At 54.4% G+C, this 26,306-nt stretch overlaps 2 protein-coding genes across 2 annotated transcripts; one reads left to right on the forward strand and one right to left on the reverse strand.

The window, feature by feature from the left end:
- Positions 1-2,408: 2,408 nt before the first annotated feature.
- On the forward strand, positions 2,409-2,539 carry NGA_2066900 (uncharacterized protein; the record flags this gene model as incomplete). The annotated part of the gene is made up of 1 exon (XM_005855044.1): positions 2,409-2,539. A coding segment is annotated over one exon (131 nt), but the record flags the coding sequence as incomplete, so codon positions are not given.
- A 10-nt stretch (positions 2,540-2,549) lies between these two features.
- NGA_2123000 (uncharacterized protein) lies at positions 2,550-2,678 on the reverse strand (the record flags this gene model as incomplete). Its single annotated transcript, XM_005855045.1, has 1 exon — positions 2,550-2,678. A coding segment is annotated over one exon (129 nt), but the record flags the coding sequence as incomplete, so codon positions are not given.
- Between the last annotated feature and the right edge of the window lie 23,628 nt (positions 2,679-26,306).

Here is a 26,306-nt window from a genome sequence, read left to right on the forward strand (position 1 = left end):
CCTCCTCTCTCTCTCTCTTGGAAACCCTCCGAGCTTTGCAACACTGTGTGGAAAATAGTTTGGTCGAGCTCCTGCATTGCGCCCGCTTTCTGCAGGATGTGGTGGTGGAGCTGGTCCTTCGGGACGTCGAGTCGCTGCTGGACTCTTACCTCCGGAGGGCGCGCAAGGTTTTCTCGAGAATGGTTTGGGAGCTGGAGGACTCGGAGGCACCCTAGCCGTGAGCGAGGAAGTCAGAAGTAAAAATCAAGGAAGGGGGCTCCGTCAGCCAAGGAGGTTTTTAACTGGGGCTCTGGTCGTGGCTGCGGTCAGCATAAATATGTTGATAGTTACTTTCTTTCTTTGATGTTATCTGCTAGCGGGATGCTTTGATTTTAGGCTTCTGCCATATTTCGTGATTTCCCCCTGTCCGAGACGGTGTGTGCTTTCCTTCTTTTGTCTTTCTTACTGAAATGCGCGGGTATACGAAGGGCTCCCCCGGCGTCAAAGCGGAATGCTTTGTTAAAGGAACTCGTCTTCCATCAACCAGGAACGCCTCCTCGCTGTTCCCTGGGCGTTCATACCGCAAGGTATCACCATCGAGACCAAAAATGCCACGACTGCCCGCAGCACGCGAGGGCATCCTCGGGCATGCGTCTATTGGTTCAAACCTCACATCCAGCCCCGATCACCATACTCGCACTCCCATGGTGGCGTCATAGGCCCTCGCGGAGGTCCCCAGACTCCACCGCGACCCCTTGCCCGACCAACATCGTCTTTACACCAGGAAGTCATCCCCGATATGGAAGGACTCGTTCGGGTCGAGGACGAAGGAGGGGGGCTGCATCTGACTCTCCTGGCACCCCGGCTCCGGAACTCCCTTCTTCTCGTCCCTCCGTCCCCCTTGCGCCTTCCCCCCAAATCCATCCTCGAGCAAATTGCCCTCCTGCAAGGACTGCTGACTCTCATTATTGGGCGAAGAGATATGTGGGAACCCCGTGCCTGGCGCGTCCTCCTGCATGGAGACTGCAGGGCCGGGGAAGGCTGGTATATAGCTGGATTTGGAGGGGTGGGAAGGAGGTAGAAGTAGGGGTATCCCATCTTTGATCCGCTGGTCGACTCCAGTGGTGGCGTGGAAGCACGACAGTGTGGGCGTCGCCCTTTCCGACTCATAGCCTCCTTTCCAGCCGTAGACGGCGTTGGACGAAAAGGGAGTGCCAGTGCCGCCGTGGGCGGAGGGCGGCCGGGCGTGCAGGGCCGGGAAGTGATGGGATGGAAAGGAGGGGTACCCCGGAGGGGAGTGTTGGGTAATCCCCAGGCTGCTTCCCGGGTCGTCGCTGATGTCATAAGGCTGAGTCGGACCGTCAGAGCGAACCATTGCGTGCAAGCGTCCTGGTGGATAGGATAACGAGGAGGGCTCCCACGCGGGCGCTGGCGTGCGGACGGAGACGTGAAGTTCCTTGTGCTGCGCTTGAAGGTAGTGATGGTGCTGAGGATAGAGCGGATGATGGTGCTGCGGCGTGTTTTCCTCTTGCTTAAGAGGTCGTAGATTATGCGCCGACCTTTGGTTTTTCGGTTGCGACGGCTGTGTTGGCGGGCGGCCGGATACATGGTCAGAATGCCTGGCATGAGGAGCAGCCGCTGTCGACGGATTTTCAGCTCGGGTGCGAGCCCTCTCCAAGGACACGCTCATGAAGGACGCTGCCAGGGACCCGTCTTCCCCCTCTTCTCGTTGCATCCTCTCTCTCGGACTCTCTCCCCCCGCGCGGACCCCCTCTGGCCCCAGAAAGTAGCTGTCTCCCTCCGCGCTCTTCAAGAAGTCTTCCAATGCCCCCTGCTCCAGACCGTCCAAATCCGCCCAGTCCTCCAAGCATGAGTGCTCGAAGGCCCCCCGGCTCCCACACCCCGACCCGGAGGCGTCTGTGGGTGTGGAGAGCGCGGGTTGCGATGCTGGGGGCAGAGAGAGAGGCAAAGGTGGTGGGCCAATGCTAGTACCGGCTGTCGTTGGCGCCATATTTCTCATCGCAGATTCCGCCCGTGCCACGCATCTAGTTGAGTCCTTGACTACACCGGATGCGTCCACCTCCTCTCTTCCTTTGGAGGACATGGCCCTGCCGCCGTTGTCGCCTTTGTAGGCGACATGACCGGCGCAAGGATTCAGACGCTTGGCTACCGCGTCTCCGCCATGCCCACGCCTCTCTTTCTCCGCTGGTGGATCCCTCGAGGACGGATACGAAGCCGCTGCTTTCCATGACTCCTGGTCCCCCAAATCCCGCTTCTTGGTCGCCGCCCGCCCCGTGGCTTTCTCCCGCCGTCGCGTCGAAGAGTTCCACCTGTGGGCCGGGGGGGGGGGGGTGGGACACGTTTGAAACTTTTTCCACGCGCTTTCTACACCCCAGCCACGCCCTCTCTCGTTTCGTGCCCACCTGTTTTTGACCGCATTCTCCGAGCGCCCCGGCAGGGAGCGAGCAATCTTGGTCCAGGCGTTCCCCCACTTCGCCTGCGCCTCCGCCAGGACTCGATCCTCTTCCTCCGTCCATTCCCCCTTCTTCAAGGCCGGGTCCAGGTTGTTGTACCACCGCTCCCGGCATTGCTTCCCCAGGCGGCCCGGGATTAAGTCTGCGATCGCCGCCCATTTCAAATTTCCTTCCTGAACACATCGCAGAATGATCTGGTCCTCCTCTGCCGTCCATGGCCCCTTGACCAGGCCTGGCTGTAGCACCTTCTGCCAGCGATGCAAGCACTGAACGTCCGAGCGTTTTCCCTCCAGAAACTCGTCGGAGATTTGCTTCCAACACTGTGGCCCTTTGCTCGCCACGGCCGCCCGAAGCATGGCGTCCTCCTCTTTGCTCCATCGCTTCCCGCCTCCGGGACCGGAAGATGGCTCTTTCAAGGGGCTTTCACGCCTTTCCTCCACGGCGATTATGCCTCTCTTCCCGCTCTTCTCTCCTGTGTCAGGCTCCGGAGTGAGCTTTGTTTCCTTGCCGTCGGGTCGTAAGGGACGCTGCGAGTTGACGTGGATCCCGACCTTCGACGACGAATGCTGGGGAGCCGACCGGGAGGCGGAAAGAGAATATGAGCCTTGTGATAAGCTCGACTTGCTGTGATGTTCTTCGCGGCGTGTGACGATGGGAGGATTCTTGGCGGAGCTCGCCGGCAGGAGGCCCAAGGTCCCCAAGGGCAACGTCGCCTCCCTCGTCTTCGAGCCTTCACACGACGCAGGATGCCCAGCTGCCACCGCATCGCTCTCTTTTTTCACTTGAATCTTAATGTCTATTGGCTGTTCGGGAGGTCCCAAAGCACTGCTTGCTTCTATATGGTCTGGTGCTGAAATGTCAAACGATGACATCTTGGCCGCCAGCTCCGCCTTGCTTTTTGAAACCGGCAGCCCATCTTCTGTATGGTGCCATACAGGTGATGGGCGGGAATCAAGCTGTCATTCAGGGAAAAAATGAGGTGATATGAGGACGGTTGGAGAACGATGAGAAATTTCGTATAGCGGAATTATTTGGGCCAGTTTTGGCACCCACAACAGGGCCGAATTTACCTTTTTCGCGTAGGGGGCGGTATTTACGACTAAATCGTGCATGTATAGATTATCTGCAGTCGAGACGATCAATGGCGGTCGCTTATTACTGGGAGCGTTTGGTGACAAATGCTCGTCTCGTTGGAATGCCGTTGATGGCAGACCCACTGATGAAGAGGAAGAATTGCAAGTACGGCCTCCGATCTGGGAGTGGCTTGCTTGGACATCAACTTCGTTCGATGACTCCATTCTCCAATACAATTTGGTCCGCTGATGTGGCCTTACAATTTCCCTCAATCGTGACTTGGTGCAGACAGCTTTGAGAGACCTCTTCGAATTTCACTGCAATGATGTTCGCGTCCTACGCGCATACGTCGAAAGTGTACATCCTTCCACCGATCCCCTGTTTGAGCAATTGCATGTCACTTTTATGATATGTGCATACTTACACCCACTTCACGTCGTATTCCCCCCTCAACATTCTTTCAGCCTGGGTAATTTTGCTGAGCCATGGGCCCTAGGGGAGGCTTGCTGGCCTCGCTCGGCGAAGGCTCAGCCCACTCAGCCCAGCTTGGCCCATATGCCCATATCCATCCCCGACGGAGAGGTTATCGGCCCGGGGTGGCCTCGCAAAGGTGCCCGGGCCACTTTTATCTGTCTGGGGCAGTCGTAGAGGTAGCTTGGAAAATTGTGCCGCCTCGGACCCTACCTACCAAGTGTTGCCCTTGGTGTTGTTCCGTTGTTATTCCTCTTTCCGAATATTAGACGAATCTGGTCCATTCTTTTTGGGAACATAGAAGATGAGGGTTTTTTGGTCTTTTAACAAGAGGGTTGAATGAATTAAAAAATGGCAATCACCATAACGGGAAGACACATATGCGCATTATCGCAGATGCGATGTCGACATTGCTTTTTTGTTTTCTCGACACAGTTGTTATTTGTTATTTGCTATTCCAAGAGAAATAGTGCCTCTATATTTTCTTTAACGTATTAAAGGCGTACACTCACCCACATCGCCACCATCATTCCCAATCTTATTTTTGTCGCTTCTTCGTTACTTCCTATCCACTTTCCTTTTCGCACATTCTCCTGCCTGCACTCTTAATCCCGCCAGGTCGCTCCTGTGTTCTTTGCGATGAAAGCCATCACATCGCTCTGCTCTTCAATCACTTTAGAAGTCGGCTTCCCCGCGCCATGGCCAGCTTTAGTATCGATTCTGATTATCAAAGGCCGGGTCTGAGCTGGATTATCCCCATGCGCGTGCTGAAGGGCTGCAATGTACTTGTAGCTGTGCAGAGGGACCACACGATCGTCATGATCTCCAGTAGTAATGAGGGTGGCCGGGTATGTCACACCTTCTTCTTTGTTCACATTGTGGATCGGAGAGTAGCCGAGCAAATTTTTGAAGTCCGCTTCGTCCTCGTCCGCGTTTCCGTAGTCGGAGCACCAGGCGTATCCAATCGTGAATTTGTGGAAGCGCAACATGTCCAAGACGCCGACTTGAGCGACCGCCGCGCCGAACAAATCCGGTCGTTGGTTGATGCAAGCAGCAACGAGCAACCCTCCGTTGGAACCTCCATTGATCGCAAGCTGGGCTGGTGTGGAGAGCCCTTCCTTGATCAGATACTCGGCCGCCGCCACAAAGTCGTCAAACACATTCTGCTTGCGCCCCTTGGTGCCCCCGGTGTGCCACTTTTCTCCATACTCCCCGCCCCCCCGGATGTTCGCGACTGCCACCAAACCACCATAGTGCTGGATGAAGAGTAAGCGGGACAGGCTGAAGGAGGGTCGAATGCTGATGTTGAACCCACCGTAGCCATACAAAAAGGTCGGCCGCGCGCGCTCTGGCCCGCCATTCATCTTAGACCCCTCCGCCCCACGCACCAAGAACATAGGCACCTTCGTTCCGTCCTTGCTCTGATAAAACACTTGGGTGGTCGAGAACTCCTCGGGATTCAAGCCCGGGATCACGGCACGGAACAGCACGGCCTTCGGGACCTCCACCAGAGCCAGCAAGTCTGACGCCTCGCTGTCCTTACCCTCCCTCTTGTCCGACTGCGTGCTCGCTTTCTCCTTCTTGCCCCCTTTCTTTTTCTTGCCCTTCGCCTTCGAAGGTTCCGGTGACCTGCTTCCGCCTGCTTTGGTGCCCTCCTGTCCTCTCGTGGCTTGTTGACCTTCCCCTCCACCACTTCCCTTCCCAGCCGCATCGGCGCTGGCTTCTGGAAATCGAATTTCGGCTCGGTAAACTGTTCCCGGGTCGCTGAAACTACTGAATTTGAAGAAAAACTCCGCCGTCTCCTTTCGGGCGCAGAGGCTATCCACCGTGCCTGTACCTGGCAAGGACACAGGTAAGCGGGCTGGCCGCCGAGAGATGGCGCCCGGCCCCTCTGCCTTCCCTTGTCCGCCCTTGGCTTCCACCACGGGTTCTCTGTCCAGAAAACAAAGCTCGAGCTCGTCGGTCACATTTCGCAGGTAGGAAAGCAGCAAGAAGCGGCCCGCCACGGGCTGGGCCCGGGTCAGGACCCCGCCCTTGCTATCCTCTGGCACCACGTCCACGAAAGTCACGGACTTGGCCAAGGCATCCTTGTCCTCCTCCAGGACGTCGCCCGGTGCGGGAAGCTCCGCCCGCACTATTTTGTAGTTTCCAGCCCCACCAGAGTTGGTCAAGAAATAAAATTTCCGGCCCTCGTTGGTGACGTAGTCGTACCTGTGCGCCAGGGTGTCCACCAAGCGCACGCAACGACCGATGCTTTTCATGTCCCTGCCGTCGAAGCCCCGGAGGTCAAAATAGTACAATCGATTGACAGGGTCGCAGCTGTCGTTGCTCGTTAGGAGCAGGGTCTCCCCGTCGTCCGCTATCTCCACGCCGTACATCCACTTCGGCTGCGATGGGTCGTGCCAGAACAGGACATCCTCCTTCTCATCCGTGCCCAGACGATGGTAGTAAACCATTTGACTGGCAGCGGCGTCGGTCTCTGTGCCGGCGCCATCCTCCTTCCCCTTGGAAGTAGGTGCCAAGTACTTGTTGTAAAAAAAGCCCTTTCCATCCCGGGTCCACGTCACACTCGAGTACTTGCACCAGTGGACCTCGTCCGGCAAGGCCTTACCTGTGTCCACGTCCATGGTGTAAATAGTCTGCCAGTCTGAGCCGCTTAAGGAGATCATGTAGGCCAGAGTGTTTCCATCCTCTGTGACGTGCACGGAGGATAAGGCGGCAGTCCCGTCCGCACGGAGAGTGTTTGGGTCAATAAGCATGCGAGGTGGCGAGCTTAAAGTGTCTTGGGTGTACAAGACGGCTTGGTTTTGTAAGCCGGTCTTCTTGTAAAAAAAATATCGGCTGCCCTTTTGCCAGACACAGCTAAATTTATCATAGTGAAATAACTCGCTCATCCGAGACTGAAATTTGAGCTTGTCCTCTTGCAAGCAGGCCTTGAAGTACGCGTCAGTAACTTTATTTTGCGCATTCACCCACTTCTGCACATCTTTGGCGTCAGGATCTTCTAGCCAGCGGTAGGGGTCAGGTACTGCCGTCCCATGCAAGGTATCAACGACTGGGACTCTGGCTGTAGAAGGATAACAAAGTCTCCCGGTGGCCTTATCGTAGTGGACCTCTGCTTTGTTGCTCAGCCCTAGCAAACGTAAAAATGCACACAAGGTGCTACTCTTCGATGCATTGACTCGCTTGCTTCGGCTCCGAAGAAAAAAATACACGTGCGAAGCTACGAACGCTGTTCCCACGACCCCGGTGGCAAGCAGCAAAGCGTCCTTCGACGTAGTCGTAGGCAACCCGTTCGGTCCGCGCTTTGCCAAAGGCAGCGACGGAAATGCGAAGGGCCCCATGTCGTAGTCCTAAAATCTGTGGTCTGATAGGAAAATAAGGTGTTCAAATTTCGCCTTCGCGTGTTCGGTGGCGTATGTGCTGTACACAGGATGCTTTAGGCTTCAGAAACGTCTCAGCGACGGACGGCGAGCTCCTGGCATTGGCGCATTTTTACAAGAGGATTAAAAGCTCATTTATACTCTTGTTTGTAAGAAATGTGTCTTTTCGATATGTGTGTGTGTGGTTCATTTTCTTCGTAAAGTCTATGTAAGAATGGATTGTCGAAAGAATGAATTTTGCTGTGATTTTTTAAGCATTTGCTCAGGCTGCCTCAGGTTATTCCTGAAGCCGGAGGTAGTTATGAAGGTGCTTTGTCATATTCAAAGGTCTTTGCAGCGGTACACCGTGTTTAAAACTAGACTCTTCATCCGTAGTCGCCCAGTGATGTACCATTTCATTTCCTTTCTCCTCAGACTAGGTGTTGCTTGCCTTGTCAGCATCTGCGCTCCACTTTGCGGGAAGCCGGTGCAACACGTCATCGCTCTCATTTGACATCGGTGGGGACCACAAAGGATGCTGTACCGTGCCATTAGCAGCTGGCGGAGGGAGTCAATCAGCCTTTTCACTGCTGGCACCAAGAGGCGGAGGAGAACAGTTGTACCGGTCGGGGGCATTTGGTCTCAAACCTGCAACGCAGGGCGTGTGTCGACTATCATGCCTGCCAGTCCGCAAACGGGAGGATCTTGCGTTCGATCGGCATCATTTCGCCGTGACAACTCTCTTAATACAGTTCTCATTCGTGGACACTTGCCCCTGTCTTCCCGGTCCGCTCTCCTCGGCGCCTTGGGCTGTTCCTACCCCCAACCTCAAGTGCGGCTCCTAGGGACGGCGGCGAGCCTGAATGCACGACCGTCTTCACCTCCGCAACCCCCCTTCGATTGGATAGGCTTGGAGGAAGAGAAAAAAATATGGGGCGATTTCGAAAGCAATGGCGAAGCTGTTTTGGTGCAAGATCTGCGAAGTGACCATGCGGGAGAGACCGGTGCGGTGTACATCTACGCAGGAGCCCAAGTACGTGAATTGGGAGGCCGTCAGACACCACCGTGCGTGTATGATATTTAATGTGTAATGTATGTGTTTGGTCACTATATTGTACAGGCGGCCATGAAATGGGGAGGTGGGGGCCGCTTCTCGGCGGAATCCCGGGCCTTCGTCCAGACGCACCATGCCACAGAGTCCGAGCACTTGGCTTACTTTGAACGACTCCTGGACCCAGGCATGAAATCCAAGCTCCTCCCTTTCTGGCGAATCAGTGGCTGGTGCTTGGGATTCTTTCCGACATTGTTGGGTGGGGAATCGGCACTGTTTTTGACCGTGGAGGCGGTCGAGACCTTCGTGGAAGAACACTACCAGGAGCAGATCTACCCTTTGCAGTGCAGTGGGCGTTTTCCTGAGCTTCTCAAACTCTTGATGCATTGCTGCGAGGAAGAAGTACACCACAAAGAAGACGCACAGGCCCGTTGGCTGCAAGGGCGGGGCTTTGGGGAGGTTGAGGACAGGCCCCGCCTTGCGCGCTTGTGGGCATGGGTGGTGGGGGCAGGGAGTAGGGCGGCTGTGGCCGTGTGCCGCAAGATATGAGAATACTAACAACTGAAATATAGAAAAATAAGGCAGGTGAAATAGTTCTGGGCAACCCCTTCAGCTTATCATGCGTCAGGTTTATCTTCATTTTCGTTTTGTCTGACCCGATGCAATGCAGTGCAGGTTTGCAGTTCCCGGTACCTCGCCCTTGTCCTTCTCCCTTTCAAAATCCAAAGGTGTTGATGACAAACGCCTTGTACAATGCCATAAACTTGGCCACAAACGCCTCCAGGTGGAAGATCTCCTTGCTCCCGATCCGGACCCGATGCTCGTAGAACGCAGCCCAATGCACGACCTCGTGCTTGAGCTGGTCATCGAGCTTGGGCAGGAGCTCGCGGAGCAGCGTCTTGAGGATCACGTCCGAAGGGATGCAGTTCGTCAAGAGCTCGTACAACATGTCCCGCGCCAAGACTAGGCGTTGCGGGCTTTGCTCCTCCGTGAGTAAGACGGCGAGCTTGGCAATGTACTCCTCCCAATCCGGTACTTTAACCTCCTGCTCGGCCGAGAAAGGATGTTGCTGCACGCGGCAGGCCTCAAGCATGAGGAGAGCCCGACGCAAATTGCGGCCTGAGGTTTGAGCGATGCGCATGGCCAACGCCTCTGGCAAGACCCCGCAGGACTCTTTCTTGGAAACTTTGTTGAGAATGGCACAAATGCTTTCATGCGACGGCGCCGCCACCCTGATCCCCAGGCATCGTGAGCGGACAGGCTCGATCACTCTGGAGGCACTGTTACAGCATAAGATCAGGCGGCAGGCGGCCGTGTATTTCTCCATTGTTCGACGCAGGGCTGCTTGGGCCTGGCGACTTAGCCTGTCGACTTCCGTCAGGATAACTACCTTATACGCTCGGCCCCCCGCCTGCCCCATGGCTGCAGCAGGGTTGTATGACTGAGCTATTTCCTTGATTACCTCCTGCACAACAAATCTATCGCCTGACCCGGCCTCTGCGGCATTGATTTCTTGATGGAAGGCCGATGCCAAAATCGTTAGTTCGATCGTTCTTTTAGTTGGCGTCTTGAACGTTTTGTGTTCCAATCTGGTCTTCTCCACGCCAGCCCCGAACACTTGACGAAGCAACGCCATGATTCGCGTCTTTTTGCCGGCCCCAGGTGGTCCGTAGAAGAGCAAATGTGGTACTTCTCCGTCCTCAGAAAGGGCCTCAAGACGCGCCGTCAGGTCCTCGTGATAGTCCATCTTCGCCAAAGTTGTAGGCCGGTGTTTATCCACCCACAACATGATTCCTGCTCAGGCAAATGGATGAGCAGACTTCTGAGGGCATGATGCGTCGCGGATGTATAAGAGACAGGCGTATCATCCAACAGGGCGTGTAATACACACAGGGGAAAGCTGGCTTGGGGCGCTTTTCCGCGGCTGCTGACATCGCCGAGGCGCGAAAAGCCCGACGGCCTTGCTCCCCAGGCCCCTTCCAAGAAATTAATGTGTAGCCATGGGCACGGAGTTCATCCAGCGGTGACAGTATTTCAGGGCGATGCAAACATTGATCGTGAAGCTTGCAAGGAGTAAAAAATGTCGAGTGTCGGTAATGGAGGAATTTTGGCTTCTTTGTGGTTGCTACCTCCTCGCACCGCCATCATCAAGTACCCGTGAGGTTTGAGGTGAACCACCGTTTCACAAGACAGCAACATAGAATGATTAAGCCGACGCCACACTGAGTGGGCACTGTGAAAATGTGCTCGTCAGGTGATACTCTGGTTCACTATTTCCGCCGTCAACGGCTGGAACATATGAAAGCATTTTTACCATCCTTACATTGCCCCGCCTTAATCTCCATCATTCGCCCGAAATAGACCTTCCATTTTCTAGTGTTTTCAGAGCGAGTTCAATTTCATTCTCTTTCTAGTCTCAAAAAGAATTCCATTCGATTCTCCACCACAGGCGGCCCAATCTTTTCACCCTTTTCTTTTCCGGCTGCCTTCATCAGTGGCCAACATACCATCTTTACCTTCGGATTCATGTACACGATTCCTCGAACCTCATCGCATCAACCCCTGGCCTCCCAACCCGCCAATCCTACATCCCCCACTGCTGCTGGTGCCATGCTTGACGGCTGTTGCGCCGGGTGGCCAGCGTGCGGTGGTCCTAAGGCAAGCGACGCCCCGTGAGCCTGAGTGGGGTGATGGCTTCCCTGGGGGTGGACGCTGTGCATCGGTCCGTGTTGAAAGTGCTGCTGCTGTGAGGGCTGTTGATGGATATGGTGCTGCTGTGGTGGGTGATGGATGCTGTAACGAGGAATGCCCCCCCTTCCCCCTGCCGTCATGCCTGGCTCTATTTGCGCAGGATGTGCATGACCGTGGGCATGAATATCTCCGAAGAAAGGGTGAGAGAGGGCGTCGCGGGCCGAGACTCTTTTCGCTGGTTCGAAAGTCAGCATTTTGCCCAACAGATCAATGCCGACCGGCGGGAGGGTGGGGACTAAGGGGGCCCAGGATTCCAAGGGCGAGTAGCGGGGAAACTGATTTTTGACTTTTTGAAATTCTGGTAACTCCACAATGCCTGGATACATGCCTTCAGTGGGCGTGCCCAGGGCGCGAAATATCCTAGTCAGAAAAATAGCCAGGTAAAAAGAGTTGAGAAGGGAGAGCGCGACAAAGAGCGGACACGATGCACACAGACATCCATGTTGGCTTGACCGCTGCCCTGCCCCTCCCTTCCTCCCTCCAGCCCCAAATGCGTTTTCCCTCTCCCCCTTCCATCCCCTCCCCGCTACCCACCGGTCCAGTTGATCGCTCTCGGAGGAGCCCGCGAAGAGCGGCCTCCCGTTCGCCATTTCCGCAAAAATGCACCCTATGGACCAGATGTCCACAGGAGTAGAATACTTCCTCGAACCCATCAGCACATCCGGCGCCCGGTACCACAGGGTGACCACTTCGTGGGTGTAGGAGCGGACAGGAATCCCGAAGGCGCGAGCCAGTCCGAAGTCTGCCAACTTCAACTCCCCCTCGCGGTTGATCAGGAGGTTCTGAGGCTTCAAATCTCGGTGCAACACTCGATGGTCGTGGCAAAAGGCGACGCCGTGCAAGAGCTGGTAGAGGAAGGATTGCAACACGGGCAAGTCCAAGCCGCTCTCGCACGTGTCCAGATATTTTTTCAGGTCCTGGTCCAAGTACTCGAACACCAGCGTCAGCTTCCGTTCCGTGTGCACCACGTCGTACAAGCGGACAATGTTGGGATGCTGCAACTCCTTCAGCAACGAAATCTCTCGTATGGCGGTGGAGGGAATGCCCTCGTCCTCCGCCTCAAGACGGATCTTTTTTAATGCCAGAATCTCATTCGTTACCCTGTCCTTGGCTTTGAAAACCACGCCGTACGTGCCCTCCCCTATTTTTTCCAACTTTTGGTACCGCTCCATGAGGCCGAGGTTGAAAGGCTGCCGCCGCGGAGATGGGGCAATTATGTCGATACAATTATGCGATGATCGAAACTACGTCCGTCCGTATCGTGCGGATGGGGACGTCCACGTGATGCGGGAAATGGCTCAGGCCTTTGATGCGGCTCTGACCGCCTCAAACGTAGAGTGTTGCCTTGACCATTTTTCGTGGGGGAAAGTCGGCCTATCTTGTCGGGCCTGGCGGCAATGTCGTCGGTATGCGATGAAGGCCTAGGTCCAGTGCACGCGCAACAGCTGTAGCAAAGGTCAATTGACGAGAGTGCAGACAAGGGAGGAAACAGTTAGAGATACGATTGAACGTGCATCTATACTCCAGTCAAACAAATATGTCTGGCGAGAGGAAATCGTCCTTGTGGCCAGTAAACGGATAGACTCCATGCACTTGGTAATGTGCCGCACCATTAATTTGCGCGGAACCCGTCGGCCCTGCTGTCGTCGGGGGCCTTGCATCCCATCCGCGCCCATTGCAAAAGGGTGCAGTATAGTAGGTAAAAGGATGGCACGACAACGAGATTGTAAAGAGGGTCGATCTAGTCGGAGTTTGCAAAGCCTCGCGTGTGTCGACGGGCATGGGCGAAGCGAGTGACAAGAGTTTTGAGGTGACAGGCTAGATGATAGCCGCAAGCAGGCGGGCGAGCAGGGGAGGCAGAAGGGGGGGTGACGGGCAGGAGATCTTTGTCCAAATGCCAACGAGACACTGCTTTCGGGGACCAAGGTTGTCGAGGCCCTCCACGACGAGTAATGTGTGGGAACGTTGTATGCGCTGTGGTGGTGTCCGAGTGCGGAAGTGACCGGCGTCGTGCATGTGTGCTTTCCTGGTGAGGATAAAGATGCCGTTTCTCGCAAGATCTGTTGTTCTACGACTAACACATTCCGTACACTTCCTCTTCCCCCACAGATACGACCACTTAAATAATATGCCGAGATTCAAGCTGTCGAGCATTTTCTCCCCTTCCAGAAAGGTGATTGTTGGTCTGCATGTGGTCGAATGCACACATTTCTCGCCCCCCTTGACCCATGGCGACAATTCTTTCACGTGCAAATCCATTAACTAAAGCTTCCGGACACTTCTTTACAGAAATCGAGCACCAACGAGTGGAATGGCAGCAATATGACCCAGGAAGACTTCATGCGGAAAGATGAATGCCTGGTTGTCGACGATCGAGATCTTCTGCTTCGCACGGAGAACAAGTATAACTGTCATCGCTTCACACCGGAACAACCTCGAGGCCTACTTCACCGCGCGTTCTCCGTCTTTCTCTTTGACAAGACTGGGCGGCTCTTGCTCCAACAACGCGCAGCATCGAAGATCACCTTCCCCCAAGTCTGGACCAACACATGCTGCTCGCACCCTCTCAGCGGCTTCACTCCCACAGAGGTGGACATGCCGGAAGACTTGGCCAATGGGAAGGTCAAGGGCGTAAAACGCGCCGCCATCCGCAAGCTCCAGCACGAGTTGGGGATTCCCTCATTCCAAGTGCCCTTGAGAAAATTTAAGTTTCTGACCCGCCTGCATTACTGGGCGGCAGACGCTGCCACCCATGGCCCCGCCGCGGAGTGGGGCGAGCACGAGATCGACTACGTCCTTTTCATTCAAGTCCCCACCGTCACCCTTCGACCAAACCCCGAAGAGGTCAACGCCGTCAAGTTCGTGAGTCTCCCCGAGCTCCAGGAAATGATGCATCCCTCCTCAGGACTCCGGTGGTCTCCGTGGTTCCGCATCATCGCCGAGCGCTTCCTCCCCCTCTGGTGGGCCGACCTGAAGCTAACGCTCCGCACCAACACGTACTTCGACCCCACGACCATCCACCGCTTTGAGCCTCCCACTGATCCCACGGGGAATATCAGCCCCTCTGAATTTGCCCAAGACACAGCCGCCTCGGCTCCGTCTGGCGGGCTTGTCCCGATGGGACGGGCATCGGCCTCTCCCACCCTCCCTCCCGCCTTTGGCAAGGGAGACGAGGGCAAGAAACAAGGCGCCTACGGGAAGATCAAATCACACTCGGAGAGCCTGGTCTCACAACTCCTCCGTGTCGACGAGGTCGGGGCAGCCCTGCGGCTAAAGTTCGCCCGCCCTTTCCCCGAAACCGATGTTGGGCACGCCGGTGACGCGGATGTGCGATTTTGTGCGGACATGCTGGGGCGGGTCTCGCGCTCGTTCGCGGCCGTCATTCGCCAGTTGCCGAAAGGCCTGTGCCTGGAGACGGTGGTTTTCTACCTGGTGTTGCGGGCGTTGGACACGGTGGAGGACGACATGGAGGCCTTCCAAAAGGACCCTGGCGCCAAGCTCCGGCATTTGCGTGGCTTCTACCATGTCGCGCTGGAAGACCCCGAGTTCAAGATGCACGGGGTCGGGAAAGGGGACGAGGCGCGGCTGCTGGAGAATTTCGACAGGGTGGTCCGCGTCTTCCAGGGGCTGACGCCCGGTATGCGCACGGTAATCAAAGACATCACCCGGAGGATGGGGGCGGGCATGGCGGACTTTGTCGACAAGGACCTGGGCCAAGGCACTATCTCGTTGCAGGAGTACGACTTGTACTGCCACTACGTGGCAGGCCTGGTAGGGGAGGGCTTGACGCGCATGTTCGCTGAGAGCGGCTTGGAGGCCCCCGACCTGGCGACGAGCCGGCAGGAGCTCGCCAACAGCATGGGCCTCTTTCTGCAAAAGACGAACATCATCCGCGACTACCTGGAGGATTTTGTGGACGGGCGGGCCTTTTGGCCTCAGGAGGTGTGGAAACGCCACGCCCCCTCCGCCGTCCCCGCCCAGTCCTTGGGCGCTTTTGCGGAAGCCGAGCACCGGGAGCGGGCGTTGGCCTGCCTGGATGAACTCGTTACCAATGCCTTGGAGCATGTCCCGGACTGTCTCGCCTACATGTCGCGACTCCACACCCCTCAAATCTTCCGCTTCTGCGCCATTCCCCAAGTCATGGCCATCGCCACCCTGGAGAAAGTGTACCACAACCCCGACGTCTTTACGGGCGTGGTAAAGATCCGGAAGGGCTTGGCTTGCAAGCTGATAATGGAGGCGAACAGCATGGGGGACCTGTACACCTGTTTCTCCTCCTTCGCCGGGAAGATCGCAAGGCGGGCGGCAGCACTAGAGAAAAGGGGCGACTCCGTCAGTGCCCAAACATTGCGGGTGTGTGAAGAGATTCGTGTTCTGTGCAAGGAAGGAGAGGCGAGTTCCACCAACACCAAAAAGTACGCCAGGGCCCTGCATGCGGCGTTCGCGGCGTTGCTCCTGGCCATAGCTCTCGTCCCCGTGCTTGCCTTGTGGGGCACGGAGAGTTCAAGGGGAGGTTTCTTTGCCCGCCCCATTGAGAGCCCGGCGGGCTTGAGCGGGGCGGACTACGTGCAGATGGCTTTCAACGTCCTCGTCTCCGTTGTAGCCACGCTCGCACTGAGCTACGTGGTTTCGAAGGTCTGGCGACCGCTAGGCGGGCAGGGCAACAGATCTCGGTCTTTGGCGGCGTGATAGGCATTGGAAAAGGTAAATGAGAAGACGAAGGGGCAAGCAGGGTAGGATGAAGCCAGGCTGCTCTCTCGTGAGGGGGGCGGTTGGCGCTTCCGATAGCTTTCTTAGGTGATTTATTTTAGACGGAGGTCTGCTTAGTGGAAGCACGGAAAAGTAAGTGTGGATTTCAATTTGTCTTGTGGTAAGAGGTTTTCTCGACCAGTGTCGTAGGGAAGGCTGACGTTTGAGTCTTTTGGTCATATCAAACTGAAGTCGGGCAGCCTCGGGCAATACCCGAAGCAGCCTTAAACATGTAATTTCTCTTCAAAACAAAGCTTGACGTATTGAACGGGGATAAAAACCATTTTTGTTTTGCTTTTTTGCAGCCAACAATTCGAGCTCTACGGCACGACGGGTTCAAGCAGCCTAGTGCTCCGTCTGTCATAAGAGCATATTTGCGAATGACTGAAGAAAGAGCACCTACATGAACATTGTTTCACCGTTTGCAGTGTCTTTCATTCATTACGTTGTCGCTGCGAGAATTCGTTCATCAATTACTAGGGGTAGGGGGCAAGGGATCGTAAAACTCAGCAACGTCTACTAGGCCGTCAGGCACGTGGGTTGAGAGTGTTTTCCGTGATGGAACGGAGGACTTTGTGTCGTTGATTTCAAATTACGCTTCATGGGACCGTGCGTATAGTATTGGCAGGACTTTTACTTATTTTTCTTTCTATTTTACAGGCGTGAAGGCGGTAAAGGCAGCCAGTTACACGCATGTTAGCCTCATTCGCTGGGTAGTTCAATGAGCACCGGTTCCATCGACGAGTCCAGGCGCCATGACCTACTTCTCGAAGCTAGGCGGCAGCGCTCATCGTGGCTCCAGAATGAAGACTATGTAGAGATGGACATTGTGGAGGCGCTTTTAGCCAAGCAGCAGAAAGAACAGCAGCAACATGGAAAAGAACAGGGTTCGCTTGCCGGCCTCTTTCAGAAAGTGCCAGGTCTTGCGAACGTGTTGCCCGCCGCGCGGGAATACGTGGGGTTTTTGAACGAAGTGGCAGGTGAAGACGACCAAGACGCGGTGGCATACGATCCTAAAGTTCTTCAGGCATTGTCTGCTGTCCAGGACTCGGAGACACGGTCGCTAGAGGAAGCTGAGGCCGAGCCCGCTACACCCCTCCCAGATGAGTCTCTGGACCCCTCCACCCCCTTATCGTACGATGGATTCATAAGACTCTTGATGCACCCGGGTTCGGCAGAGATCGTGAAGTCGATGCAGCGCTTCGTGTCTGCTTTCATCCAGAGCCAAGAACGACGGAGGGGATTGCCAGCCCGAGCGCCTCCTTCACCGTCTTCGCCGCGGCCTCAGGGCGAGCATTTGCACGCGTTTATCGACAGTTTGCGTGGGGAACTTTGCAATAATAAGGTCTGGTCGGGCAGGCTGACTGCCGGAGGTGGCTCTCGGGCGTCAGGTTCGTGGTCCGCGGCGTGGGAGGAGGTGCGAGAACACTTGGAGAAGTTCCTTGTGATTAAACTGCACCGCTACCTGTTCACCGAGGCGGAGACCCAGGTACTGGTCAAGGAGGAGGCACGTTGGCGGGCGCGCGTGCAATCCCTGGCATTCCTTGGCCCTGAACATTTGGAAGTCCGCTCCTTGCTCTCCTCGTCCTCCGTCTCTGCCGCCCTAGCGCCTGCGATTTTGGAGTTTTCCCGCGTTCCTGCCCACAAGGCGCCCGCGGACATTATGGCAGGTCTTCTCCGCTGCTCTCAAGCCCTCACACAGGCCCTGGTTAGCAGTCGCGTGGCCGGTACCGGTCTACCAGGGGCGGACGAGTTCCTCCCAGCCATGATCCTCACCGTGAAGGAGAGCAATCCGGAAAATCTGCGATGGGCCATCCACGCTGTCCAACGGTATCGACACCCATCGCGCCTGCAGGTGGCCGAGCCCGCGTACGTGTTCACGAACGTGCTCTCCGCCATCCATTTTCTGGAAACCGCGGACGCCTCCCAGTTGAACATGACGCCAGAGAGCTTTGCCACCTCCGTGGCCGCCTGCAAAGCCGCGTCGAGGAGCTTGAGTCGGACGCAGGAAAGGGGCTTCATGGCGGAGATAGGAGATGGGGAGGACCGACCACTTGTCGATCTTCCTGGGCCCGCGTCAGCTCCGCTATCCGGTGCTCTCTCCTCCCCACTGCAGAACCTCTCCACTGCCAGGGGCCCCGTGGCGCCGCCCTCGACCTTCGCCATGGCAACGGGACGCGCCGGTCCCCTGTCCTCCCCTTTGTCCGGATCTCTGGGCAAAAAGGCTTCCCCTTGGCCCTTCCGGTCCATTCAAAACGTACAGCGCGAGCGGGAGCTAGGGACTCGGGGAGCTCCCACACTGGCCGCAATGACACCTCCCGCACCCCTTCAGGTCGCTGCGTGCCGTTTGCAAGAATTGGTAAAGGATCTGCAGGAACATGCGAGCAGGAGGCTAGAAAAGGACCGCAGCCAAGGAAGCAGGAGCCAAGAGATACAGCAGCAGACACCCCTTCCACCTTCGCTATCCTCTCAAAGACTGTTGAAGTCGTGTTCTTTTTTACATGCATCTTCCTTGGACCTGCGATTGAGTGATATATCAGCTCTTCTAGCAGAGTATAGGTGCCTTGTGGCTGTGGCTGATCAGTGTTTGGAGCTGCTGCAACACAACTGCAAATAAGATTGTTGGCAAAGAGGGCTCACATAACAGTATACTGACACAAAGCGTCTCTCCCAGACTATAAAAGTCATACTTCATTTCTTTCTCAATCGTGCAGTTTCCTTTAATGTTCAAGTATACTACTGTGCTATCGCCCTGTCCTTGTTTAAAACATGCTTATGGCAAGCACCAGAAATTAATGGAATAAAGTCCCCAAATTTATTAGACAAACGAAAGCACTTCTATCTAGTCGAATTTAATTATGCCGACAATCCTACTTTTACGACCTACACTACCATTGTCTTTTACGATCGCGACAGTATGCTCTTTTTCTTTCCCTTTGTTGCTTTTAAGGAGATTCAGCGGAATTGGTCTCATCCTGGCTCTTGGGCACTGTCGACAACTGGTACGGTTCCCTCTGTCCCAATAATTGGCTTGTTTGATCGTGCTTATTCGGTTTCAAGGCGTGTTTGGCATTCTGAAGCTTCGGCTCTTGCGATGTCCGCCGTTGGAGGCGGATAACTGCCACGTGCTTCGGTGATGGAATCAGCGTTTTCTGGAAATACTCGAGAACACCCGGAATAGCATCTTTCTCGAGCGTGAAAAGGTGGCTATGGCCGATAAGCAGCTTTAGACTCGTGGCCTTAGAACTGAAATCCGACCAGCCCAAGCATGCGTGGTAAGGACTCATACTAAATTGTGCAAGGGAAAATAGATGACGGCGATTTGTCAGGGAGGAAGTGCTACTTTAGTATGGCAAGATCACGGCCTGACCGCTAGATTTCCCGATGCCTCCATGAAAATGATGAACAAGGGTGTTTGTTGCCCTGATTAATGTGTTCTTAATGTACGTACCGGTCCTCGCTCCCATACAAGGCGTGTATAGGGCACTTTAAGAGCCTATCGGGAGGGCAATGATAGAAATCCATCGCACTTAAATCCGCTGAGCACAGCTTGGTCGCTTCCCGATTGTTGGAGGATCGCAATTTCCTGTAGTCGTCGGGCAAGCCCCCGTACCAGCCCAAGATGAGATGGACCATCAGCAAGGGCCCACAGCTATACCACCAGATCGGGGATCGTCGGTGGGGGGGAAAGGCACTTGCCACGAACAAGTTGTCCACGACAAAATCAAACTGAAGCTGGAGCAGATGGGCTACTTCAAGAGCTACGTAGGCCCCATAGCTGTGGCCAAAGAGACTCAGGGGTGGCTCGCCGGGATCCAGATACCCGGCTAGTCTCAAAGCCTTGACGACTGCCTCAGCAACCAAGTATATATCCCTCACAGCCTTCTCGTCTTTTCGTGAATCCCGCCCGGGCATGAGGACAGAGACAATCTCCACATCCTTGATCTCCCACATATCGTAAACGCGCGAGGTCCCCCCTGCCCACGGCAAGCACAACAAGCGGGCCTTGGCCAAGGATACGGGATGCTCAGTGTGCAACCACTGCTTTGCGCTTTGCTCTGTGATCACAGGACGGGCAACGTGCTGCTGTCGAAACCCAAAGCAACCCAGAGGCACGCTCACCCCTTCTCCCTCGATGCCTGAGCCATAGCGACCTGGAGCGATGGCCTTGTCGGGCGTGGAAGGCTGCCGATGATCTTTATTAGGCACGTGGCTGACCTTGCGCGCGAGCGCAACTTCATTTCTGACTTCAGCCTGTTGTTTGTCAAGTTGCTGCATCTCAAGCTCAACTTCATGGAGTGACACGTTGTTTGCGCGCCATTGCGAGCGACTCGTCGTCTTGCTGAGCAAAGCCGAAGTAACGCTTTTAGTTGACTTTAGCGTTGGCCGCTCGTCTGCTTGCCTCTCTCGGACTGATGATTGCGCGGCCGAAGAAGAGGATACCAGTGTAGGCTTACCCTCCTGATTCTCGCTACTCGCTTTCCTTTCCGATTTATGGCCCGACTGTTGGGAGTAAATCATTTTGGCTACATCAGCTACGGTCGTCGCAGGGCCGATCTTGGAAGGATTGATTTCCACGCCAAATGTCTGCTTGATGCGAGAGATGAGCTCTACTGTGCTAAAGCTGTCCATACCAACACTGAAAAGCGCTGAGCATCCCAAGACTTCTTTATGTCGAGAAATACTTTTAATCGTGTCAGCCACAAGGTTCAGTACCTCTTTTGAAGTTAAAGCCCGATCTGCCGTTTTAGCTGCATCGGCGCCCAGAGTAAATTGCGCTGTACCGCCGTGCAAGAAACTCGCTCGATTTGGATACACACCCACAGCATTTTCTCTGAAGAAAAGTTCGCAGGCAAGTGGGAGTTGACAAACGATGGCGTCCTCCAGATCCTGCAAGGCTCGGGCTGAGCGCACAAATTCAACGTTCGAACGAAGTTGCATCTTTCGGACCTTGATGTCGTTGGCTAGGATACCTACGTCTGAGAGGCTGGTCATGTTAAAAGCTGTGCCCGGCAGGCCAAGCGAGCGCCGGTGGCGAATGAGGGCATCCATGAAGGCATTAGCGCTTGAGTACGCTGCTCGACCGCGGCCTCCCATGAGGGAAGCTACGGAGGAGATGACCACGAAGGTTTCGATACTCAGGTCCTTGGTAAGCTCATGAAGGTACCAGGCACCCAAGGCTTTGCAACTTCCAACCTTCAGTAAATCGTCAGCAGTCACGTCCGTTAAGACTGTATCGAGACTCACGCCTGCCACATGGAGAATCGCTTTGAGTGGCGGCCGCATTGAAGTGCCTTGGGCGTATTTACATACGACGTCAGCCATATCTTTCCTACTTGCCGTATCAGCAATCACTGTTTCCAATGTGCATCCCGAAGTCGCGATCAAATCGCTGAAAAGGGTGGCCACTCGTTCAGGCCGCTTGGTCACAGTGATAACGAAATGGCGTGCACCTCTTGCGAAAGCCCAACGCACCATTTTGGACCCGAAACCACCAGCACCACCCGTAATAAGGTATGTTGCATTAGGATGGAAAACACGTTGAGGCATGCGTACTTCCACGGGAACTGGATTATTGCCGTGAGCCGTATAATTGGTAAGAACAACTTTCCCAGTGTGCTTGCCTGCCTTGATTAGCTCGATAGTGTCTCGGATCCTGTCCATAGGGAAGATGGTTGTCGGTATTGGGCGATAAGCACCCGTGCTCAGAAGGCTAAAAACCTCGCTTGTCGTCTTGATTGTCAGCTCCGGATCATCGAGGGCCAAACGATCCATATCGATAGCCACAAAAAGCCCATTTTTTCGTAATGCTAAGAGGCCCAGCTTGGCGTTATCGTAGATGTCAACTTTCCCGATTTCCAAAAATCGACCTCCCGGTGCCAGGGCTTGGATACCCAATTGCTGATGTTTCCCCGCCAACGAATTCAGGACCGCGTCAACTCCACGATAATTAGTGTCGCGCATGACGTTAGAGAACCACGATGTAGACCGAGAGTCGTAAATGTATTCCACACCTAAATTCTGTACTGTCGCCCGCTTGCCAGCCGAAGCCGTTGCGTAAACGATTGCGCCAATATGCTGGCACACAGATATTGCTGCATGACCGACTCCACCTGCTGCTGCATGGATCAAAACGCGATCACCTTTTTTGATGCGAGCAATAGTAACTAAAGCGTGATGTGCAGTGTTGTAGACACTCTGGGTGCTGGCTGCTACCTCAAAGCTGATACTTTCTACAAGCTTGACTACACGGTTGGCGGGGGCATTGAGTCTGTTGCCGAAACACGAAGCTTCCGCCGTCGCTACACGATCTCCTACCTTCAAGTGAGTCACATTCGTCCCAACTGCCGATACTAAGCCTGCTGCCTCCATGCCGAGATGTCGTCCATAGTAAGAACCTTCAAATGACAGCTCTGGGAGCATGTTTATGGCGATAAGGACGTCTCGAAAATTAAGTGCTGCAGCGTGAATGTCCACCGTCACTTGATCAGGTCCAGGCTGCTTGACATCATGACTCTGAAATAATACATTGACTTGCCCAGGAGTTGAGAGCCCTGTGCTCACATCGCAGCAGTAAGCCACATTGCTATCGGTAGGGAGGACGAGTCGACTGCGACGCGCTGACATGTCAATTGGGAAGTATCGAGGCACCAAGACAGACTCATTTGAAATTAGATAACACTTCTCTCTAGCCATGTAGGCCAAAATTTCTGCCACTTTCTCCAATCCTTGTGCGCGGGTCATTCCTGTGACTTCATCTGTGGCCATATCAATGAGGTAGGCCTCAAGAGTTGGGAGCTCGTGGGCAATTACATATGTGAATCCCTGTATGCAGCCTTGATTCGGTCGAATTTTTCCAGCGTAGGCTCCTTCCGTTACAATCCAAAGCTGGCCATTTTGTTTCGAATCGTTCATAAGTGCGGTAATTTTTTGCTCGCATGCCATGACCGCCTGGCACAACTTAGCCAGCCGGGAAAATGCCATGGTCCCTAGAATGGTTTCATCATCTAGACCTCCCAAAAAAACCAGACCCTGGAAACCATCATCGACAGAAATTGATGCTAGCACACTTTCCAGGGATGTCTCCCAGCATTTGGCGTTGTCTTGGAAATGTGCCTTTGCATTTGCCCCGCAAGTTACGACAATTGTGCTGCAAGCAGACCCAGCCAATAACGTAAGCCTTTTCGTGAGAAGCGCGGCCTCTTGCGAATTTTCTGCGATAACAACGTATGTGCGTTGAGAGGTCGGCAGGCGTGGCATCATTCGAGCCGCCACAAGTGTTGTCGTACATCTCAAGTCGGGAGAGAGGGGTTGCAATACATCCACCCATGCCTTCTTTTCACCGCCATCCAATCCCAGCACCCAAAATTGGGAGCCAGGCGTCATGAAGGACTCCAACGTTGTCACTACATTAAGAGCACGTTGAGTTTCACCGCTTGTGGTGTTGCTATCGCTCTGTTGCCAAGCCATCTTCCCTGAGGTATGCCAGGCATGCAATGCAACGACGTCAAATGCATAATCGGCTAGTTCGCGATCCAATGTTGGCATAAGTATTTTCCGAACACGTAGTCCCCTTTCTGCCCCACTCATTGTTCCTGCCACCATGTTCAGCGCTTGTATATCGTGGGATCCGATGAACACCTCAATTATCTGATGCGGGTCGAGTGTAAGCCGGCCGAGGGCCTCCGCGAAGGTCGCTAATGAGGAGTCCTCTACTACCTCTAGTACCCGAAATACTGTAGGACTGCCGGAGTGGGCAGCTTGGAAAGCCTGAGCAGCCTTTGCTATGGATAAGGCCAAAGTATCGATGACATTTACTGCGTTGTTGGATAGACAATTGTCTGGTCTCTGCGAGTCTAATACTGATTCTTCGTTCTCTATCAGCATTTCCGCTTGTTGAACTGAAGCTGTTAAGCATTCCAAAGAGCTGACAGTGATGTTTTGTTCACGTGACTGCCAAACCAGCTCCGAAAGTTTAGTCGTGTCTGTGCTCGCCCCGAAGATGATATTAATGGCTTTAATAGCCAATAAAAGCACACCATTCTCGTCGTACACCAGGAGGTCCCCCCCGCTTTTCTTACGTCCTACATATGGAATCGTGCTGTCGTGGTCCAAAAACACGTACAACTTATTAGAGGAAGGCTTGCGAAGGAAATGTGCAGCTTCAAATCCGCCGGCGTATACGACTATCTGAGGGTCATGGGAAGGTAGCAAGAAAAGGAGCTGGTACATGGCGTCTAACAGCTGGATTCCGAAGCTGCCTCCCTGTCGGTTCCATTCCACGTTGTCAAATTCTACAACACACAGGAATGTGTCATCGACTTCGTTTCCATGTAAAGATGAAATCACCTGGAATGAGGGGCCGTATTCTGAAAGTCCCTCTTTGTTTATTATCCCGTAGGCATGCTCCGTGCTGCTGGCAAGGCATTGAGTATGGTGCTTTTTGAGTGTAGCTAGGCCCTTTTCACCAATATCCTCAAGCTTCCACGGTGCTAGAAGACCGAAAGCACCCGATCGCATCTGACAACGTGTATCGTATTCTTCACCTCTCTTTATTGCGAGCCCTGTGCAGTGGTCTGTGTAGGACAAGGGCTCGTCCCGCTCACAGACAGCAATCTTGGCGCTTGTGGAACGTACCAAAAATGATTGAATTTCTCCGCCGCTCCCCTCCACATCCTTGAAAGATATGGAAACTAGTGTCGGTGGATTGCCTGAACTAGATCGTGGAATTTTACACATAGACTTGAACTCAACATTGGTAAGCGCACAGGGCAACCCCGTGGCTTCCAATGCCATTTCCACATAAAAGCAGCCAGGTAAAATCTCCTGTCCACCCATTTTGTGGTCCATCATTGATTTGAAGGTACGGTCGCAAACCTCTACTTCGTAGGCGCCGCTCTTATAAGAACCTGCAACAGGCCCTTTGAGATAAAGTCCTGAGACAAGCTCTCTGTTGTGAATATGAACTAGCTCATGCATACGTGTCTTTATGAATGGGTGCTTGGGAATGTCCACCACGCTGTAGCTCAATGCATGATACAATGTCTCAAAGTTCATCTTGACATTACTTTCGAAAAGCATTGCGAATAGATCCATCATCACCTTGAGACAGTGGCCATTCCGTGTAAGTGTGGGCAACACCAATGCCTCTCGCCCGGCAGCCTTTATTGTTTGGAGCACGGGCCCGGCCAGCGTCTTGTGCGGTCCAATTTCCAACACTACGTCAGGCGCCGTATCCTCATCTTCAAAAATACACTGCACTGCATGCTGGAAGAGTACTGCCGACCGCACGTTCCTACACCAGTACTCCGCGTCAGTCTGGGTAGATTCCTCACCCGTCACTGTGGATACGAATACAGGCGAAATGTTCGTGCGAGCGAGGACGCGATCCGGTCTGTCAAGAAAGGTCAGACGGCATCGTATATTGGGCAAAATGGGATCCACGTGGGACGAATGGAAAGCAATGTTCCCTTGAACAAATGCGGAGAATGTGCCGGGAGGTAGTGCCGCCTTGACCTGATTTAACGCCACCTCAACACCTGCCAGTACTGTGCCTGAAGGGCTGTTCACGCAGGCTATCTCCACGGCATTGTCCTGGCTCAACTCCAGTGTTGCCAAAAAATCCATGACCTCGTTCTGCCCAAGCCCCACGGCCAAGAGTCGCCCACAACCCGCTAATTTCTGCTGTTCCTGCGAGCGATGATAGACAACCTGCACGGCTTCGTCCAAAGTTAGCAGACCCGCCGCATACGCAGAGGCTACCTCTCCTGCTGAGTGCCCAGTCACGATGGACGGCCATATCCCCGAACTTTCCAAAAGCTTGACAATGCCAACTTGGATCAGGAATGTTACAGGCTGAGCATGTTGAGTCTCCCGAAGAGTCTCAGCTGAGAGCGTTTGAGCCTTCTCCAAGATAGAATACCCCGACAAGGCTTGAAAGAGGGCATCTACTTCCAACACTGCTTCGCGATAGACTGGCACGGCCATCAAAGTCTCCCCGCAACCCATCCACTGTGCCCCTTGGCCCGTAAATGCGAATAAAATTCGCTTGCCCTTTTCTTCCTCGGGAGCTTGGCTGTCAGGGCCGCTAACGATTCCCTTCAATTGGAGGAGTAAGCCAGGCAGGTCTTGTCCCCCCACCACCAATGCTTTCCGGTACTGAAAGGCGGTGCGATTAACCGCCATAGTCCCGCACACATCGCGGATATCAACTTCCGGGGTGTTTTGGAAATATGTGAGCAGTTCATGGGCATATAGTTTGAGGTGTGCATTGCTGACGGCTGACAGAGGCAAGAGAAGTTGTCCTTCGAATGCATGACGGGCCAGGATCCGATCGGCAGAGCTTTTTGGGGGGCGATACTCTTCGACAATAACGTGGGCGTAAGAGCCACCGAT

This window comes from Nannochloropsis gaditana (genome assembly GCF_000240725.1).
Source record: "Nannochloropsis gaditana CCMP526 unplaced genomic scaffold scaffold308, whole genome shotgun sequence".
In the NCBI taxonomy this organism is placed as follows: Eukaryota; class Eustigmatophyceae; order Eustigmatales; family Monodopsidaceae; genus Microchloropsis; species Microchloropsis gaditana.